The sequence below is a fragment of the Peromyscus maniculatus genome, chromosome 1 (assembly GCF_049852395.1).
Source record: "Peromyscus maniculatus bairdii isolate BWxNUB_F1_BW_parent chromosome 1, HU_Pman_BW_mat_3.1, whole genome shotgun sequence".
Taxonomy (NCBI): domain Eukaryota; kingdom Metazoa; phylum Chordata; class Mammalia; order Rodentia; family Cricetidae; genus Peromyscus; species Peromyscus maniculatus.
In genome coordinates, this window is record NC_134852.1 from 29417617 (window position 1) to 29439140 (window position 21524).

General features: G+C 48.4%; 2 protein-coding genes across 3 annotated transcripts in view; both read left to right on the plus strand.

Moving 5' to 3' along the window:
* The window catches only part of LOC102911987 (MHC class I-like protein MILL2), a 41427-nt gene extending 29447 nt beyond the window's left edge, over positions 1–11980 (plus strand). For both annotated transcript variants that reach the window (XR_013051379.1, XR_013051380.1), the window contains 2 exons: positions 8957–9078; positions 9975–11980. The gene's annotated coding sequence lies outside the window, so the exon portion shown is untranslated. The remainder of the gene's footprint in view (positions 1–8956; positions 9079–9974) is intronic.
* A 4092-nt stretch (positions 11981–16072) lies between these two features.
* Pglyrp1 (peptidoglycan recognition protein 1) lies at positions 16073–21317 on the plus strand. The gene is made up of 3 exons (XM_042272565.2): positions 16073–16685; positions 19672–19793; positions 21032–21317. Exons 1-3 carry the CDS (start codon positions 16429–16431, stop codon positions 21208–21210), a joined length of 558 nt encoding a protein of 185 aa, XP_042128499.1. The 5' UTR covers positions 16073–16428; the 3' UTR covers positions 21211–21317.
* Positions 21318–21524: the final 207 nt, after the last annotated feature.

Genomic DNA, 21524 nt, shown 5'->3' on the forward strand with positions numbered 1-21524 from the left:
CTCTGAGTTCAAGGCCAGCCTGATCTACAGAGAGAGTTCAAGGACAGTCAGGGCTACACAGAGGAATCCTGTCTAGGGGGATTTAAAAAAAAAAAGAACACAATCAAAAGAAACTCAGAGGAAAATGAGGATTTCAAAAATGCTATCCCACAGGGAACTCTGGAGAAAAGACAGTATCTTAAAGTTTGTCTTGCCTTAAAACAAAAATGACTTTGGTGATATGCACAAGGCATGGAAGCAGTGGTGCTGAGTGTGACTTGATGAACTGTGGGGGGCCTGGCTCAAAAGGCTTCAGAGAAGAGTTTTAGTATGTGACCTAGAGATCGTTCTTGTGATGTTTTGGTGAAGAATGGGGCTGCTTTTTGCCCTTGTCCAAAGATTCTGCCTGAGGCTGAAGTGAAGAGTTTTAAATTCATTCCATGGGCAGAGGAAATCTCAAAGCAGCCTAGTATTGACTCTGTTGTGTGGTTATTAGTGTTAACTCTAATGAAGATTTATAATGAAAAGAATCAAGCCGAGCAGGGTATATTACAAAATGTAAAATTTAAGGAGGAAAGAAACACCAAAAAGTGGAATGGAGCCAAGTCCTGTGTTCAAGGAGATAAACAGACTAAGAAATGGAATAAAGGGAGTGGTAACCTCAGGGCAAGATCCCACCCAGCTAAATTTCCAACTTGTGAAAAGGAATTAAAGAAAAGCTTAGAGCCAGGTGTGATGGTGCACACTTTTAATCCCAGCACTGGGAAGGTAGAGGTGAGCGGATCTCTTGAGGCCAGCCTGGTCTAGCCATTGAAAACAGAAAGTTGGTGAAGATATAATTGACTTGGCAGGTTGGCCATGTGGTTCTGGAGTTAAGGATAGAAGAAAGGGGCTATGGAATTTGCCCTCAAGACTGAGGAAAGCTGCTGAGGCCAGGCATGTGTCAGGGGTTTCCCTGAGTGGAGACCCAGAGAGGCCATTGTGTGATGCTGTGAAGTTGAAGCCTAGATTGCCTTGGAGACCCCAAGATGTTGGAGACACAGAGTTTAGAGTTTGCCCAGCTGGTTTTTGGTCTTGCTTTGGTCCAGTATTTCCTCACTATGCTCCCTTCCCTATGTCTAGGAACAGTATATCTTATGCCATCATATGTTAGAAATTTTACAGGGATTACCTTTAAGAAATTGCATGAGTCTCAGAAGAGACTTTGGACTTAGAAACAAATTTGGAACTGTTATAAACTACGAGGACTTTTGAAGTTGGACTGAATGCATTTTTGCATTATGATATGTCTACAAGCCTTGGGGGCCAGGAAGTAGAAAGTGGTGCTTTGAAAGAAAATAGTCCCCAAAGGGAGTGAAACCATTAGGAGGTGTGGTCTTGTTGGAGGAAGTGTGTCACTGTGGAGATCTAATATATGCTCAAGATACCACCCAGAGTCACAGTCCATTTCCTGTTGTGCTCTCCTCATCAAGATGAAGTCAACACCATGTCTTCCTGCACGCTGCCATCTCTCCACCTGTAAGCAGCCACCTCAGTCAAATGTCCTCCTTTCTAAGAGTTGCCCCGCTCGCTAAGGAAGGGAATGTCTCAGTTGCCTTTAGCCTACTGGCTATGGGTGGGTTAGGACTTCTGTTGGTCTTTTCTGTGTTGAACACACAGATTGCAAGCCCAGCACCACTTTGAGATCTTTGGCAGCAGTTAACTCTGCAGCTCACACACGATTGAGCCTGTTTGATAATGAGTATTCAGAGATGAGTAATGCCTGGGGGGCACTCACCAACCTAAGACAGAGCACCTGTGTGGTCTGGGCAGGCGTCTCCATGACGGGTAAGGTGACCTGCTGACATCCCATGCAACCTAAGTCAGAAGCTCATTTTTTAATAAAAGGGGGACCTGTAAGGTCCTGGCCCCCGTTTTGGGTAACTGTTACCTTGCTTGCTGACCTTGACCTTGATATCCTCCCTATGCTAACTCCCTCTCGGGTTTCACCCTCCTGAATGCTTAAGGGAAGTTCCTTGTCTGTGTATCCTGCATAATGGGCATTAACAGCTTAGATGCAAGATTGTAAAACATCAGTATTGAACTTCTGCCCTCCGGGGTTCTCCCATTGTGCTGTAAGCCTGTATGTAAGACCTCCTCCCTCCTTCAATAAACAGCATTCGGCATTAAAAAAAAAAAAAAGAAAAAAGAAAAAAAAAAAAAAAGAGTTGCCCTGGTCATGGTGTCTCTTCACAACGATAGAACTAAGTAAGACAAGGACTACATGACAGGATGGAAGGCCAGATACTTGGATATGCAGGTGCTGGTTACTCGTAGCAAACTTTGCCATAGCTGAGGACTAGCTTTTTACTGCTGGGTGTAGATGGGGCATCAATGGCCACTGCGTTTCTTGTTCAATTCTACGAGGCCAACAGCACCCCCAGTCTAAACCCCCACCATGGCAAGGTCAGTGATTCTAAGGGCTAATGTTAAAATGATAATGCCAATCAATTTAAAACTGAGTTTGAATCTTAATCTTATAGAAGCTACTAACTTGTTCTAGACTGTTTAAAAAAAAGTAACTAAGGGGGAACTGGGAGAGGTGGGGAAGAGGAAGCTGCAGTCAGGATATATTGTATGAGAGTAGAATAAATTAACTTTTAACTATGGCATGAAGGTTGATAGTCACCTTATAAACGACTAATATGTTCAGAACTATGCTTGTATTCATGCTGGCTACAAACGTAATTTATTTATGGGAACAAATTAAGTTTAGCCTCCTATGTATGTATTCAGAATTAAGCCTTAAACAAATAACTAAAAATACAAAGTTTATTTAAAATCAGGTATACTTAATAGACAGCCCTCAACACTTTTCAAAGATCTGCTGGATATGGCATTTAAAATGTTTAATGAGAAAACTTCCTATGATAGACAGAGATGCTCTAGCTAGCTCCTAGAGATGGCCCCACAGACTCCCAAGAAGACAATGGGGCACAGACCTGACTGTGGTAATGCCTAACCACTGGGAAGAGCTGCCCATGACTGGCCTGCTGCCAAGGCTCTAACCAAACTGTAGAGTTGACGGTCACATTCTGCCTCGTCAAAGCAAGGTCAGTTTTCCCAGGTGCCTCCCCCACAGGAAATTCAGATTTTCCGGACCTGGCAGCTGAAGGTCTATGTTCAATATTGTCCCTTGTGGCAGCCGAAGACTGACCTCTGTCCCCAAAACACTACCACCGGAGCCTAGGGCAACCATCCAGGTAACTGTGTTTGTTGTTTTAGTCAATATGGAGACCATTTGGATTATTCTTCCTGCTATGATTTATCCTCAGATGTCTGATGGTGTTGATGGCTAACTGTAGCTCTATCAGTTTAGCAACAGCTGCCTGGTTAATGCATTTCATATTTGATAATCTGGCCTTGCCTGTCTAGAGCTATTAATTCGCCTGATGAGGAAGGCAAACTCACAGACAGCTTATCCTTGCTAGCAGGCCTCATACTGAGGGGTAAACAGCCTTCAGATGCAACTTTTACTAATTTAGGAACTTGCTTTGTAACAGCAGCTCTCAGTAATCAACCACCTGTGTCTCATGGTAAATGATTGAATCAAAAAAGGATTTAAACTTATGTACATTCTGAGAGACTAAGAAAACATTTTAAAATAAATACAAATTATAAAGGTCTGAGACTATGAAAACTTAAATAAATTATAAAGAGCTAAGTGATAAGTTTTGAATCCTCGGTTGCTGGGTATCTGCCACCACCACTGACATAATAAGCCAAATCAAACTGAGTTAATAAATCCATGTTAATGAACAGGGCAAAGCAATCCTGGGTGACCCTTGGAAAGGCTGGGGAAGAGTCACATGGCCAATATGGCCACCAGGCCTTAAGTAACCTGTAGGCATGGACTTGAGCAGCCCCAGGGAGGGGCTGGCTTTTGGTGGGCTTTGAGGGAGTGGGTAGGGGTCTAGAACAGGTGGGCAGCTCTAAGGGAGGGGCTGCTGTTTGGAGGGCTTTGAGAGAGCAGGTTTGGGGAGAGACAGATGGGGAGGGAAGTCGAAGTGGAGCTTCCACCAGAACACTAAGAAAGAAAAACAGAAATACATACAAATTACTCTACACTGTTATTATACAAAGATTTCAAAGGCTCGGAGTTTTCACGCTGATCAATGGATTTCTAAGAAGCTGGTAAAGCATTGACTACTATTATGAGTCAGAAGCTCAAGATTTTAATTTTCCTTTGGTTGTCTTCTAAATATAGGCTTGAGGAGCTTCTCATCAGGCTAAAAATATCTATAGCCAGCCCTCTGGACAAAAAAGAGTGTTCATGCTTCTCAACCCAAAGCTGTGGCTTTGGCTATGACTCAAAAACATGAGTCTCCTCCAGCAGTTTGACAGACACCATCAACTGCTTTATCTATAGTGAGGATTTCAGTACAGATTCCAAATAGTGGTAAGGCTAATATGTCTAAAACTTTTATCTTATCTAAAAATAATTCCTGTAAGCTCAGGAAGTGGAAGCCAAAGACTCTGCCTCTCACAGATCAAAAGAACCCCAGATAAGTACTCCTGTCAATCAACAGCCTGTCCTGGGGGTGGGGTTCCTTGAGACGCCTCCCCTCCCACAACCACCAGGACTATGGGCCCGTAAGCTCCGAATATAAAAGTTTCCTTTGCGCTCTTTAACTTCTGCCCCCAGTCTGTGTTTGTCTCGGCAAATCCCACTCGGCTGGTGGGCGGCATCAGCTGCGGACTACAAACTGCTCCAAAGGTGAACTACACCACCCAGTCCCAAACCGGCAGCCCTGGACTTGAAAACTGTCTCTTCAGCTGGGTCAGCAAAGCAGATGCCGCTGATGAAAGCTCCACCGCCCTAATCCCCTCTCGGCTTTTGACTGACATTCCAGCCTTCCTGCGCCCTGACAACATCCTGATTTTAGCAGGAAGTAGTGAGGAGAATATATCATCTGTTGTCCTCAACAAAGAGTGGAACGTTAAATCCAAAGGGAACTCCTTGTGTGTGTGTGTGTATGTATTTATATATATATATATATATATATATATATATATATATATATATATATATATATATATAGCTACATATATATAGCCACACATCTATATAGCCATATAGATTATGCCTATTGGCATACCAAACTCCTTCGCTGTCAAAAAAGGTACCTATTAAAACCAAACAGACTGCCTGGCAGTGGCGACACACGCCTTTAATCCCAGCGCTTGGGAGGCAGAGTCAGGCGGATCTCTGTGAGTTCAAGGCCAGTCTGGTTTACAGAGTGAGTGAGTTCCAGGACAGCCAGGGCTACACAGAGAAGCCTGGTCTTGAAAAACCAAACAAAAACAAACAAACAAAACAAAACAAAAAACACAAGTAGACCAAGATCTATCAACTGGTAGACTAGAGTCATTAGCTAAAATAGTTCTCCAATATGATAAAGGCACTTGACCTACTCTTTACAGAACAAAGAGGATGACTTTAAGAAAAATTTATTCTTTCTATGCTAACCAATCAGACATAATTAGAGAGATCCTAGCCATGATAGAAATTCTCTCTCACCAAACAGAAAATGCTAAGGTGCTTGTGGTCCACCGGCATCTCAGCCTGTACAACAGATACAAATGACCAGTCACTATCGAGGATTTGAAAGGGACACATAGACAAGGGGGATGGTGGACCAGCCTGACTCCTTCTTAAGGAGGAAATCATTTTGTTATAAGGCCAGAACAAGTCCATTTCTGTTTGCTGCGAAGTTCAAGTTGAACGTGTTTTAACCTGTTTCTGGAATTTAACATGCTCCCCGCATGGAGTTTGACTCACACCTTGAATGCACCTGAAACGATGTTATGCCAAATCATTTTAAAATGTTCAGCCAAGTTCCCAAGTAACCAAAATTCCTCTGGAAATCCCCCAACCTTTGAAACTTCCCCCTGGTCTTGCAGGTATTTTTGGACTAAACTCTACCTTCTGTTTTTTTTCAAATGCCTACTTTAGGGGGCTAGCCCTGTCTAACAGAAAATACAGCTCGCTTAATTTGGCCAAAGAATTTGGTGATGGTCTTAATTTCATTCAGTGGCATTAATACCTGCTTAATTCTTTTAAATTAGCTGTTGGAGAATTTTGTAAGAATTATGGCTGAAGACACCATACACTTTGGACTGAGGCCTTGGAGGCCCAAGGTTGACCTCTGTTCTTTATACTCATTTACCACATACTTTCATGAGCACCAGCTCACATGCGCGCGTGCGCGCGCACACACACACACACACACACACACACACACACTCACACATACACAAAAAGTAATGCTTCGTTATTATTATGTAATTTTTAACAGAAATGCCCCCAACAGGAGTAATACCCATTAACAGAATTTTTCCCATTGTGGCTATCTGGCAAGTCAGAGCGGTACTTTGTAGGAAAACATAGAAACTTAACATCTGGATAAAACACAAAGTTCAACTTTTTAAAAAAAATTTTAAAAGATATATTTTTTTTAATAGTCTATGTGGGGGGGGGGAGAGGAACGAGAACATGAGTGCAGTCCCCATGGCAGCCAGCAGAGGGTGCTATATCTCCCAGAAGCTTGAGTTATGAGTGATTATGAGCCACCTGATGTGAGTGAAGTCTCTCAAACTCAGGTCCTAGGCAAGAGCAATACATGCCCCTAATCACTGAGCCATCTTGCCACCCCCCTAAACTTCAACTCAATACAAAGACAAAAGACAAAATCCTGTTCTGTGTGGCAGGTTTTTGGAAATGTCTTTCCATCACCTGTTTAACCTTGGGGCATTGAAATTTGATCCTGGGAATGTTTAGTAACCTTTAATTAAAGCCAATTAGTTCCAGCTTAAACTGCCATTATTGCCCCATCAATATATTTCCATTCTAGAACAATCCTTTACTTTAGGACAAACTCATGTGACATGACCTCTGAAAGTTATTTCCTTTCTCTTTCTAAATTTGTATTTTACCAAAAACACATTTTGTATTTTCAATTTTTATGTCTTGTCCTTGCTTGATAGTTTCTTTCTTATTATCATAAAATGTAGAAAGCATTGCTTAATAAAAGTAACTATACTCCAAATGAAAACTCAAGCCTGCCACACTGGTCCAAGCCTTTAATCCCAGCACTCAGGAGGCAGAGACAGGATCTCTGTGAATTCCAGGCCAGCCAGAGCTACACAGTGAGATTCCACTCCCTCCCCGCCCCCTCAAAAAAAAAAAAATCTGTACTATATTTTGAAGTCTCCTGTCTACCTTTCTATAACAATCGTTTCCTTTGATTAAAAAAAAAAAAAAATTTCTTCTGCTTGGAGAGAAAGAGGAAAGAGCCAGAAGGTAAGACCCCATTGCTGAGGACAACACATGACCCTGGTTGCAGGACGTAGAGAACTCAAGTCAGAGCTGATCTGGAGGAGCTCTCCCTGCCGACTAGCTCCCTTAAGGAACTGGGGAATTGTTTACAATGCATCTTGATATTTTAACTGGCCTGTAATAATTGTATTGTTATGCCCAGATCACCGGGACCCCCAAAAGACGGCCACAGAGACCGAATCCCATATGTAAAAGCAAAGCATCTTTATTTTCAAGCCCCAGGGCTTGGTCTCTCTGTCTGTCCAATGCCGCGGTGAGAGCAGAGAGCCCTGAGCTCAGGTGGGGTACAGTTTTTATCATAGCAGAGGGGATTCCCAGGGTTCAGGACCATGATTGGTTGACATTTGTCTAGGGGCACTGGAAATGTTTAGAATGTCAGGTATTTCCCCTTAGATGCAGGCCCTGCCTGGGTGGGGTCCGCTCATGGCTTTTCCTGGGTCTGGCTGTTGCCTGCCAGTAAGCCTGTCACAGAGGCTGTGTCTGGGCCTCTGAGCCCGTCATGGCAGCTGTGTGGTCAAGCTGTTTTGGCACACACACACACACACACACACACACACACACACATACACACAGAGTATGTTTTTATTTTTGAGAAGTGTTTAACGTTTTATTTTGTTTGTTTTTGTTTATTTTTAAGACAAACTCACACAGCACAGCCCAGGTTAGTCTCAAACACGCTACGTAGCAGAGGCTGGCTTCTACCCGTGTGCTGGGATCCAAGGCATGCACCACACCTGACATAAAAGTCATGTTTTCTAGTTACGTCATCCGTTGTAGTCGTTTTCTCACCAAGAGAAGGAGAGCAGGACGATCTCCTCATGGATCTGAAGGTTTTATTGAGCCACCCAGGCCCGGCCAGGAGCATGCCCTCCTGTGATCACGTGTCTAAAGAGGCCCGGAGCTCAGTGAGCAGGGGTTATAGAGGCAAAACCACAAGTTTGATGTATCCCGGTGACGTGGCTGGGATGGCTGTTAGCCAGCATGACAGGATATGAAGTTCAGTAAGGCTAGGGCACAGCTGTGTCGCCATGCAGAACCATGGCCGGTGAGTTAGGGTTCCTGTAATTACCATGCACGCCTGAGGGTCAGGCTGACCTCAGTTTTAGCCGGATGGCGGGTCAGGATTGAGCAAATGTGTTGTTCTTTTTTTTTTTTTCCACTTGAAGTTCTGGCGCTGAGGGTCCATGTCGTGGGGTTTCCCCTAATAGATAGGTTTCCTGGAAGAAAAAAAAAAAAAAAGACTACACTTCCAAGCTTCGGTGCAGCCAGCCAACTCCAGAAGGGAGGGACAATGAGAGCGCATGCGCGCATGCATACACACACACACACACACACACACACACACACACACACACACACACTCCTTGCCGTCATTTCCGCTCCTATACGGGGTCACAGACATCTTTTTCCTGCAGTCGTTCTCTCATCCACCCACTTGGATGGGACTGTGTATGGTTGCCATGAACAAACGGGGTCCGGTCTATGCAGGGTCAGATGCCTCTTTCCGTCTTCCGTCTCTTTTTCAGCCGCCTCAGAAACCTTACACTGATAATCTGGTTTTCATATCACAGTTGCCTGCCTCTGCTTGTATGTTTCCAGGGCCCTTAATGCCCCGGAGGAGCAGCGAAGTTTCCCCCAGTCAGCCTTCACCCAGACGTGCAGAGCTCTGCCAAGGCGCCTTCCTCTGGCCTGCATCACCAGCTACAGAGCATGAAACTGTGGTAAGGAGGCGAGGGGCACTGGGGTGAGGCTAGCGCCAGTGGTCCAGCAGGACCATCACAAACTTGGTCACTTTCTGCATCTTCTCTGCCTTCTCACGCGCTGGCCACACTAATTTTGGCTTCCCTCGAGAATGCAAGCTGGCTTCCAGAACTTCCCACGGTTATAGGCTCCCTCCGAGAACATCAGTAGCTTCACAATACTTTCCACTCTGTCTCCCAACAACAGCCAGACTGATCGCTCAAAGTTGCAAAATCACTCACATGACTCTGTGCCCTAGGAATGAAATGCAAGCCCCGCTCCACACACACCCCAGTTCTTTCCACCCCAACAACTCCTCCAACCTTTTAAAAGTTCCACGCCTGGGGGGGGGGGGGTCTCTCCTCTCATCCCCGCCCTTCGCCCTTCGCTCATGGCGGGCCCTCCTCTGGACCTTTCTTCCTGGCTTCTTGAGTTGATTAAGTCAAGCAGGAGAGACTGAAACGTGTGACTTTGGGACACCAGCATAAAACCCAGAAATTTATACAGCTGGTAGTTCCTATTATGATTGTCGCTGTGGTTAGCAGGAGCCAAGTGCTCTGTGTGTAGGACGGGATTGCGGATGGATCACAACAGAACCCCTTCCGGGTTCAGCGGCGGCTTTTGCAAATGCTGGCTAGAAAGCCCGGAGAATGAGGGAAAGCCGCCATCTGGTGGAGAAAAGAGGGAAATATGGGAACCCAGCCCATCAAACGCCCGCCCACCACACCCCTACCTCCCATGAAATCCCAAATAGAAGTCAAAGCTAATACGCTTCCCGGAACCCTGAAACTTGCAGACAACCAGAGTAATTGTGTGAAATATATTTCTTCTTGAAATAGTTACTGGTTTTTTTTTAACTTCTTGTCTCACCCACTAGGATCTGTGAACATCTGAACATCTCGTGTTCAGAGCCCTTGTTCCTCCAACAGGAGGGTGGAACACACGGTAGGTGCTCAGTAAATAATACAGGATGTTGTTTAAATCAGCATTGCCTCCAGCTCAAACCTGAATCTCCCCCACAAAGTAAGGATTCTCTTGAGAACCAGGAAATACGTCTGCCCCAACTTCTGGATCAGACTCAGGACCCGAAGACCCAACGTGGAGAAGCTCCTGTTCAAGCAGCAGTTAACCTCCGTCCAGAACCTGCACAAGCCCCGTTCCTGAAGTAGTGAGCAAGGGGGTCAGGTGAAACCCGAAAGCTCCCTGCTCTCTGGGTCTGGGTGGGACGGCAGGAATGGGGATTTGAACAGTAGGAAGCGTGTGAGCTGTGAGTTAGGAACCGCGGGCAGATTCATCCAAAGACTCCACATTCCTGGACTGAAAATGCTTATGGTTTTTTGTTTGTTTGTTTGGATGTGTATGAGTGTTTTGCCTGCAAGGGTGAGTGTAGGTGCACCACAGGTGTATGCCTGGTGCCCACGAAGTGGAGGACATTGGATCCCCTGGAACTGGGGTTGCAGATGGCTCTGAGCTGCCATGTGGGTGCTGGGAACCAAACCTGGGTCCTCTGCAAGAGCAACAAGTGCTCTTAACTACTGAGCCATCTCCCAATGGGCAGGATTTTTAGCGTGTCCAAGAATTCTTCACCCCCACCAGGACTTTGATGCTCACAGCATAGGGCGTCATTAAAGAAGAAGAAGAACTTTTAAACAGAGGTTGTCTGAGTTACTGAGGGTGACAGGGTGATGGGTAGAAACACCCTGGGAACTACCTGCATGGTGGGGGGCGGGGGGGGGGCGGGGAGAGAGTTCCTTTTCTCAATAAAGAGGAAGGAAAACCTACTGCTTATCATAGAAGTTTCCCAGGTGTTGGGGAAGGTGCCTGGTGCCAAATGAGCTTTCCCCTCCCCTCCTCCTGAGCCAACTCCTGAGAGAGAGCTGTGGTTTATGGTAGAAGAACTCCATTCTGTGTTTTTGTTGGAGACAGGGTCTCTTACAGCCCAGACTAGCCTCAGACTCCCTCCACTGCCAGAGATGACTTTGAACTTGTGAGCCTTCTGTGGGTTTGTGATTGCAAGCATGTGTTACATTGCCTGGTTTCTGTGGTTCTAGATCTGATGTGGAAATGTTCTAGTGCTTCTTACAAAAGGCTAGCACTGCGGGCATGAAACCCAGAGCCTTGGACATGATAGGCAGGGGCTCTACCACGGAGCCACACCCCCAGCCCCTCACTGGGGGATTCTAGGCAGGGGCTCTACCACTGAGCCACACCCCAGCCCCTCACTGGGGGATTCTAGGCAGGGGCTCTACCACTGAGCCACACCTCCAGCCCCTCACTGGGGGATTCTAGGCAGGGGCTCTACCACTGAGCCACACCCCCAGCCCCTCACTGGGGGATTCTAGGAAGGGGCTCTACCGCAGAGCCACACCCCAGCCCCTCACTGGGAGTTCTAGGCAGGGGCTCTACCACTGAGCCACACCCCAGCCCCTCACTGGGGATTCTAGACAGGGGCTCTGCCACTGAGCCACACCCCCAGCCCCACACTGGGGGATTCTAGACAGGGGCTCTACCACTGAACCACACCCCAGCCCCTCACTGGGGGATTCTGTGGGCCCCGTGGGCCCTGGCCCCTGACTGTGAGTGGCTGCCTCCTTGCTTGCTGACCTTGACCAGATGTCCTCCCTATTCAGATTCCCTGCCAGTCTCCTTCTCACCTAAGGATCATCGGAGAGCTCACCGGAGGTTCTTTGTTCCTGTATCCTGTATTTTGGTGTAAACAACTTAGGTGCAAGAATGTAGAACACTGGGTCTAGAATGTAGACCATTGGTATCAAACTTCTGCCCTCCGGGGATCCTCCATTTGTGTTGTAAGCCTGTATTTAAGGTTTCTTCCCTCTTTCAATAAAGGGCATTTGGCATTCAGCATTCAGCCATGGCGAATGACTCGCTGTCTCTTGTCTCTATTTTTAATCCACAGCCCTTCGCTCGGACATGGTGAACGGGTATCGGTAATGCGGGTGTTACCGCTACAGGATTCTAGGCAGGGGCTCTACCACTGAACCACACCCCCAGCCCCTCACTGGGGGATTCTAGGCAGGGGCTCTACCACTGAGCCACACCTCCAGCCCCTCACTGGGGGATTCTAGGCAGAGGCTCTACCACTGAGCCACACCCCCAGCACCTTAATGGGGGATTCTAGGCAGGGGCTCTACCACTGAGCCACACCCCCAGCACCTTAATGGGGGATCCAGAAGGAAGAAATGTAGAGGGATATGGGAAGGAAAGAAGAGAAAAAGGGAAAGATGAGTGGCTGGAGAAACAGGAGAGCTAGCAAGAGCGCTGCTGGGTAAGCATGAGGACCAAGCTCCAATCCTCTCTCCTCTCCTATTTGAGGCAGAGCTTCCTATTTTCCCCAGGTTATCTTTGAACTCAGGATCCTCCACACTCAGCCTCACCGACCTGGGATTACAGGCGTGCACTGCCATGCCCGGCCCCTGGAGCATTTACAGAGACACTAAGGAAGAGAGGCTTGTTGGGTAAGAGAGTACTGAATATGTATCATCGCACTGCTTTCCCCAGGAGGCTGCTGACAGTTTCTCTCCACTAGGAATGTGTTGGAGCCTCCTCACCCCTACCCCGATGAGGGTGTCACCAATTCTTTTGTTTTTGTTTTGTTTTTTGTTTTACCTTTTAGAGCTTTATTAGGAGAAGGAGAGAGAGAGGGAGAGAACCAATTCTTAAATGTATGGATATAAAGAGGTCAACAGTATCTTTTTGTACTTTTTTTTTAAGAGGAAGAGAAGAGGTCTCATGTAGTCCAGGCTGGCCTCAAAACTTACTATGTCAATGTGGATGCCCTTAAGTCCATGATCCTCTCTCCACCTCCCCCGTACTAGGATTATAGACATATACCCCTACTTTGGGCTAAGTTGGCTTTTCTCTGTTTGTTTGGGTGAGTTGTTTTTTGTTTTGTTGTTGTTGTTTGGGTTTTGGGTTTTTGTTTTTTTCTGAGACAGGGTTTCTCTGTGTAACCCTGGCTGTCCTGGAACTCTCCCTGGAGGGCCAGGCTGGCCCTAAACACAGAGATCCACCTGCCTCTTCCTCCTGAGTGCTGGAGTTAAGGCCACTACAGTTGAGGCTCTGGGTTCAATACCTAGAACCATAAAAACAAAAAAAAATTAAAAATTTTCTATTCTTGTACCCTGAAGAGATTTCAAGAGTCTGGACTTCTCTTGGCGAGGACCTGGGTTTGAGTCCCAGCATCTACAGTTGGTGGCTCACAACCTTCTGTAACTCCAGATCCAGGTGACCAATGCTCTAGCTTTGGCAGGCATCCACACTCACACACACATACCCACAAACAGAAATACCCACATACAGGCACATACACATCACCAAAAGAAAAACTTAACTGCCAGGTATAGTGGTGACACATGCCTTTAATCCCAACACTTGGGAGGCAGAGGCAGGCGGATCTCTGTGAGATAGAGAGTTCCAGGACAGCCAGGGCTATAGAGAGACATCCTGTTTCAAAAAAAAAAAAGTTTTAATTCATTGATTAATCAGTTATTTTGAAACAAGCCTGATATATATGACATGATCCAGGCTTGTCAGGGCTACACAATGAGACCCTGTCTCAAAAAAAAACACCACAACAGTTAATTCAATTTTTTCAAATGTCTACTGTTAACTGTGTGTGGCGGCTCACTATTTTGTGTCTTTTAGACCTCATCACACATTATCAGTTGCACATGTGTGAGATGGGGGGGGTTCAACTCTGTTTCTGAACAGCCGGCCCTTGGCCTAGGCATCATTTATAATATAGTTTGAGCTGGTTTTAACTTTCTGCCCTTCACTCGTTATCAGGGTGACCTTGGGACTGGACAGTTTTTGGCAGAGATGACTATTTCCTTCTTGAAATGTTTACTTCCCTTAGCTTCGGTCACTGGACACTGTCCTGGATTTCCTTCTGCTTTTGTCTCTCCCCCCCTCCCCCCACCCCCACCCCCCGACCACTCCCAAAGACATAATAAAGATCAGGAGTTCAGGGTTAGCCTCAACCAGTCAGCAAATGTACAGTCAGGTTGGGCTGCCTGAGATTCTGCCTCATTCCAGGGGATGGAAGTACCATCTGCCTGTCACTCTTGTTGCCTCTCCGCTTATACCCAGCACCCCAGATGATGCTCAGCACATAACAAGTACTCAGCAGTTACTGGATGGTTGAAATGATGTACAGTCCACCACCAAGTCATGTGGCTCTTCCCTATTAGCTGTGTGTGTGTGTGTGTGTGTGTGTGTGTGTGTGTGTGTGTGCAAATGATTAAGAGACCAGATCCCCTGGAGCTAGTTACCGGCAGTGTGAGCCCCTGACATGTGTGCTGAGAGCAGACTCAGGCCCTCTGAAAGAACAGTATATGTTCTTAACCACTGAGCCGTCTCTCCAGCCCCTCTTAACATTATCTTACTCACTGAACCACTTCTGTTATTAGTATTGCTCTTACCTCCACCCTGTACTACTTCCTTCCATCTGGACTACGTTCTCTCTTCAGTAGTCTCCCAGCACGAACTCCAGCACTGTCAGACAAAGATCTCAGATCTCATCAGGCCTTTTCTGACGGTCATTCCCAACATTAACAATGTTCTTTAGTCGCTTATGCAGACCCAACACCTCACCATTCATGACAGCATGTGCTTCCCTTTTTCCAGCTGAGTCCGATCACCCGCAAGACCCTTACCTTCTTGCTACATATGAACATTCTGAACATACAGGACCTACTCTGTTCCCATGGGGACCATGTAGAAGTGCCAAAGAGAAGAACCTCGAGAAATCAAGAGCTTGGAACCTTAGCTTTAAGATTACAAAGCAGAACTTAGGGGTGTGGCTCAGTGGTAGAGCCTCTGCCTAGAATCCCCTAGTGAGGGACTGGGGGTGTGGCTCAGTGGTAGAGCCCCTGCCTAGAATCCCCCAGTGAGGGGCTAGGGTGTTGCTCAGTGGTAGAGCCCCTGCCTAGAATCCCCCAGTGAGGGGCTAGGGTGTGGCTCAGTGATAGAGCCCCTGCCTAGAATCCCCCAGTGAGGGGCTGGGGTGTGGCTCAGTGGTAAAGTGCTTTACTTTTCATGTCCAGGCCCTGAGTTCCATCTGCAGCATGACAAGAAGTATTTATTATTTATTTACTATTTTGCAAGGCAAACATAGATTTATTGAAGAAAAGAAAGACCCCTGGAGAATGAGAGGCTCCATGGGAGGACTACCCAAAATCATTTAAAGTGGAAGCACAGAGGACAGGAAGGCCATCGATCTGCCCTGATTCCCCCGTGTGCTGTGGAGAGGCATGGGAACAGAGCCCAGGCAGGACAGAAGCCCCAGGAAAGCTCTCCATGTGACCTGAATGAAGCCACTGTGACCCTCTGTACCCAGAGTCCTTACTCTCCAGAGTGGAATGCTATGGTCACCCATGCAAACCTCAGACCACACCTCAGACAGGAGCTAACCTGAGTGAGCAGTGGGGACACTCATGACACTATGTGCCTGACATCCAAGGCCTAAAACCTGGCCCATTCATACAATTCCTGATCAACTCTGGGGGTCAGAAACCTCACTACGATATCCATATTGGAGTTGGACAAACAGGCACAGAGAGGTTAAGTCATTGGTGTGGGCTCACACCGCAGAAAAGGGCTGGAGTGCAAGCGGCGTGGCTCTGATTGATTCTGGACTAAGGCACTACTGCCTGCCAGTTCTCAGGAAGCACCTTCCTGTCTCCGAGCCCTTTTTCCTCAGCTATGAAAGAGTTTCCACGTACTTAGCCTCTTACCCTGTAGGGTTGGGCATCTTCAGACTTGGACCCAAGGGGATCTGCAGCCAGGCACCGAGGCCGTGAACACCTGTAATTTCAGTTCAAGGTCATCTTTGGCTAAATCGTGACTTCAAGCCAAATGAGACTCCATCAAAGATAAATGTATACATGCGTGCATACATACATTTTAAAAGGTACCTTTGTTATGCCCCACTTGCAGGAAGGAAATCCGTGCCAAAGCCCTGGGCCTCTTGCCTGTGCAACTTCCTGGAAAGTTACACAAAGCCCTCCTGAGAGGACACAAAGCTGGGCTGAGAGCCAAACCTTGGAAATTCCGGAAAACCACAAAGACAGATGCCCCGGTCCCTTGTGCCCTTCCCGATAAGGAAGCTTCTGTCCCCCACGCCCATCACCACCACCACCTATTCCACACTCTGGGCAAAGGCCACATCGCTGAATCTGGGGTCCTCTATGACAACTCCAGTAAGTTCCGCCCAGATATGAGGCAAGCGCTTCACCTCACCACCCTGCCCCAGAATATAAAACTCCGGTCCAGGGCCTGACTCGCACACAGCTCCGGAAGCCCTGTCCACCATGTCCTACATGCTGTTTGCCTGGACTCTGCTTGCTCTCGTGGGCCTCGGAGCCTCCTGCAGCTCCAACGTGCCCCGCATCGAGTGGAAGGCCCGGCCGTCGGAGTGCTCCCAGCGCCTGCAGCACCCAGTTCGCTACGTGGTGATCTCGCACACGGCAGGCAGCTCCTGCGCCAGCCCGGCCTCCTGTGAACAGCAGGCCCGCAATGTGCAGCATTACCACATGAGCACGCTGGGCTGGTGCGACGTGGCCTACAAGTGAGTACAGAGTGGGCGGGAGGAGGTCAACCTCACTGTTCCAACCCTTCCTGCTGGGGCTGGTGTCTCCCTTGAGTACCAGGACTGTCCTGCCTGTGGGAGGGGACAGGCTTTGCTTCACACACACCAAGGTTTCCCCCCATTCTTTCATAAGGAAATCCTTTCCTAACGGCCCAGACCTTGCAGGACAGTGCCAGGCTGACTGAGCCTTGCACCAAGCCATGGCATCAGTGGGCATAGTTGCTGCCTGAGACCCAGGGGGCTCCACGGGGAAACAGTTGCCCTGGGCTCAGCTTCCACTTGTGCAAAGGCCAATGGGATTGTGGCTCCTAATGCCAAACACCCGGGAAACCGGCTAGCCTATGGCCCCAGATCTATGGGCAAATGTCTTCCGTGTGCCAGAGTTCCAGATGGGGACTTTGCTAGCAACATATCACTGTGTGCATAAAGACAGAAAAAGATGGGTTCAGGGTGGAAATAGAATCCACCGAAATAGGACTTCTCGATGGCTCGGCAAGCAAAGGCGCTTGCCAGCAAAGCCCAACAACCAGAGTTCTAACCTGGGTAGGAGAGAACTGACTCGGCCACTGATGGACTGATGTTTGCACGCGCGCGTGCACAAACACACACACACACACACACACACACACACACACACGTTTTAACAGAGAGAAAAACAGGCTAGCTGTGCTAGGCAAGCTGGAGATGCCTGGAATCCCAGCAGTTGGCGGCTAAGAGGATTTCTGTGAGTTCAAGGCCAGCCTGGGCTTCACAGTAAGAACCTCTCTCCAGAAGCGGGGGAGGGCAGGGTAGGCAGGGATGGCTTCCTTTGATGTGGCTCTAGGAGAGACAGAGGGAAGCTGGGGGGGGGGGGGGGTGCGGCACAGAGGGAAGTGCTGGGAGATTCCGGCAAAGACCGGTTCCCTCTGGCTGACCACCAGAGAGGTGGGAGCTGCTTGGATGGGCCCCTGGGGGACACACCCATATGTTGCACCTGCTTCTTTGCGGTGTTATAGGCTGCCATACCTGGGCCTGTTTCCAAAAGGAGCATTTGAACCCTGTGACTCCTAAGGCTAAGTAAACTAAGAGTCAAATGACCTGCAGAATTTACTGGAAATACTGGCTCCCAGCCCAGCCAACTTCTCTGCCAAACAGCAGAGGGTCAGATGCCTGGCGGGTGTCCCCAGGCCTCTCCACCCGAGATTTGAACCATTCTAAGGCTCCAACATCAAAGCCGCGTCCCAGGTTTAAAGTGGGAGCTAGGGAAGACTGAACCAGGGTCACTGCCTTAGAGAGAAGCAAAATCGCATTATATGAGCCTCACTTTCCTTGCCTGTAAATGGAGAGTTGGGTTTTGTTCTGGGGTTTGTATGTGTGTGTGCATGAGTGTAAGTCTGTGTACCATGTGTGTGCAAGAACCCTCATAGGTCAGAAGAGGGCATTGGATCCCCTGGAAGTTAGGTTACAGGTTGTGAGCCACCATGTGGGTCCCAGACCCAAACCCGGGTCTTCTGCAAGCACCATGTAAGGAACATATTTAAGGCCTAGGGTAAACAACCCTGGTCAGGAGTGATAAGCAATGGAATGATGTAAGTAAACCACACATAGCTTATAGCTTATCACTACTCCATTTGTGGTTTACTTACATCATTCTATTGCTTAGCACTCCTGACCAGGGTTGTTCACCCTAGGCCTTACATGTGTTCCTTACACATCATAACCACACAGCCCATGTCATGATGGTGGCGGAGGTTTACAGGCATCCCTGTACAATCAGTGCCTCCACCCCAGGCCAGTGCTTCGGATGTGGTTAGGACATCACAAGGCAGGGGGATGCAGGAGTCAGCCAATGGCCTCACTTCTGCCCTTGCTGCTGGTGGATCTGGTGTCTCGCAAAAGTGACAGGGCTTTTGTCCCTGTGCAGGAGACAGGCTCTGCCTCACACACACTGAAGTATCTCCTACTCTTCCATTAGAGAGTCTTTCATAAAGGTCGGCACCTGGCCGGGACACTAGGCTGACTGAGCCTGGCCCTGGGTCCCCATGTCCCCATCTTCGTCCCATCTCCTCTAAGGCAGGCTGTGAGCTGGGATGGCAGACAGTAGCTGGGACTCCAAGTTCCAGCATCCTGTGCTTCATCAGCTCCCCGGAGGCTGAATCCTCCACCATCCAACTCCAGGCTGCTGACCTAACTCCAAGGTGCCCTGGAGGGGGTGGGGTCTCCACTGAGACTTGGTCAGTGAGTGAAATTCACAGATTGGAAACCTCTAAAGAGGCAGATGTAGCCTGCACCCTTGAGTCCACGATCCCGATGCCTGAGGACCCCGACAGCCAAGGCAGGCTGGACCAAGAACAAACCTCTTTGAAAACTCTCTTTTATACCTTTTATTTGGCTGGGGTGGGCACATGGCATGACTCAGTGTCAAGGTCAGAGGGGAAGCTGAGGAGCCAGTCAGTTCTCTCCTGTCACCACGTGGGTCCCAGGGACAGAACTCAGTGCCCAAGCTTGGCAAAGGGCCTGTCCTGGATGAGCCATCTCTCTGGCCCTGGGGCAGACTTCTGAGAGGCAGGGCCTCTGAGCCTGTGACTTTGTGCAAGTAAGTGGCTCTCTGGGTCCCTGGTTGTCAGCTTAAGCTGTGGAAAGGCAGCAGTACCAACCTCAGAAGCTTGAGAGGGGACGAGGCGAGTTCACAGGCTTGGGGGAAACAGTGAATTCCAACCTTATCCACACAACTGGGTTTACAGTGCGGGTACCAAGGGGATTTCTGTGTTACCGTGGATGCTGACTCTACCTCTCTGAGTCTATGTAAAATAAGGGTGGAAACTCACCAGTTGCTACAAAGATGAGGGAAAAAGTATTTTCATAGCTGTGCTTGGCGAGGAAGAGGGGTGCAATAAATGGGTGCAGTTGCCTTACTATTGTAGAAAATAATAAAGGATGTTGGAGGCTCCTCCTACCCTTATTAAGCTCCGCCCCTCCTTCACAGCTTCCTCATTGGAGAGGATGGTCATGTGTATGAAGGCCGAGGATGGAACATCAAAGGTGACCACACAGGGCCCACCTGGAACCCCATATCTATTGGCATTACCTTCATGGGCAACTACATGGGTAAGCACCCAGCGTCCTGGGCTGGGGCTGGGGCTGGAAGCAGGGGATCACAGGCTCTGCCACCTATGTGCTCATGGCTTCTTTTTCTCTTTGGATGATGGGGCCATCCTGACCCTGTGCTGGGAGTAGCTGATCAATACTAAATTAAGGACGGGGAGGGGCAAGCGTGGTCCTACACAGCTGAAATCCCAGCATTCCTCAGGTGGAAACAAAAGGATTGTGAGTTTGACGTCAGCCTGGACCATATAGTGAGATCCTGTCTCAAAATAAAAATAAAATTAATAAACTTATCTGGGGTCAGAGACAGAACAGCCACTAGATACAGAGGCTAGAAAATGGTGGCACTCACACCTTTAATCCTAGCATTCCAGAGGCAGAAATTCCTGTGGATCTCTGTCAGTTCAAGGCCACATTGGAACCAGCCAGGCATGGTGACACATGCCTTTAATCCTGGGAAGTGATGGCAGATAGCAGAAAGGTATATAAGGCGTGAGGACCAGGAACTAGAAGCATTTGGCTGGTTAAGCTTTTAGGCTTTTGAACAACAATTCAGCTGAGACCCATTCTGGATGAGGACTCAGAGGCATCCAGTCTGAGGAAACAGGATCAGCTGAGGAATTGACGAGGTGAGGAAGCTGTGGCTTGTTCTGCTTCTCTGATCTTCCAGCATTCACCCCAATAACTGGCCTCAGGTTTGACTTTATTAATAAGACCTTCTAAGATTCCTGCTGCACCTGCCTACCACGCACAAGGCCCTGGCTCAAACCTCAAACACAACACAGACCGCATGAGGTGGTGCACACCTTATTCCCAGCACTGAATATTTGACAGTGGCAAAATCAGTTCAAGCTGATCCTTCTCAGCTACACAGGGAGTTCCAGGCCAGCCTGGGATAGGGACTGTCTCCAATCAACCAGTTAATTCCTAAGGCACCTAAAACGTGTTTCATAGATGACAGCTATTTGTGTGGGTCAGACCCTGGGGCCTGGGAGCAGAGGAGGTCAGGGCCAAGCAACAATGCTAACAGGTAATGCTTGCTAAGGTCCCCTCCATGCTAGGCTCCCCTTCCTAGTGTATTGAAAGTTAACTATGTTCTTTCCCACAGCCCTATGGGTAGGTGCCTGGTTTTTCTTTCCATGAGGGAGGAAACTGAGGCACAGTTAACCAACCCCTCACCTCCCTGCTCTTCAAAGGAGGCCCAGTCTAACTTTCTGTGTCTTGTCCCCCTCCCCTTGCAGATCGGGTACCCCCAAAGCGGGCTATCCGTGCCGCCTTGAATCTTCTGGAATGTGGGGTGGCTCAGGGCTTCCTGAGATCCAACTATGAAGTCAAAGGACACCGGGATGTGCAGAACACTCTGTCTCCAGGCGACCAGCTCTATGAAGTCATCCAACAGTGGAAACACTATCGCGAGTGACAGCATGACCCTGCGTGGCCACCCCCCTAAAGTCCCTCCTGCCATCTGCTCCCTCCCCGCCCCATCCATCCTCCCCGTGATCCCCAATAAAGATGTGGCACCCAGCATGCTCCTGTATGGCTCTGGCCACATTGCCCCTTCAGTATCTCTCCCACACGACTCTGGCCCTTCCTCCTGCTCCGCCACTCCACCCTCACTGGTAAGCAGAACCCCAGGTCCCAAAGCTGAGCCAAGACCCCAGAGACCCTGGCTCAGAAGTGACACCACAGCTTAGAACCTAGAGGTCGCAGGTGAGAGCCCAGGAATCAATACCA

Coding starts and splice junctions, on each gene's coding strand:
- Pglyrp1 (XM_042272565.2), top strand. CDS start 16,429: ATGTCCTACATGCTGTTTGCCTGGACTCTGCTTGCTCTCGTGGGCCTC. Junction 16,686..19,671: donor TGGTGCGACGTGGCCTACAA/GTGAGTACAGAG, acceptor CCTCCTTCACAG/CTTCCTCATTGGAGAGGATG. Junction 19,794..21,031: donor CTTCATGGGCAACTACATGG/GTAAGCACCCAG, acceptor CTCCCCTTGCAG/ATCGGGTACCCCCAAAGCGG.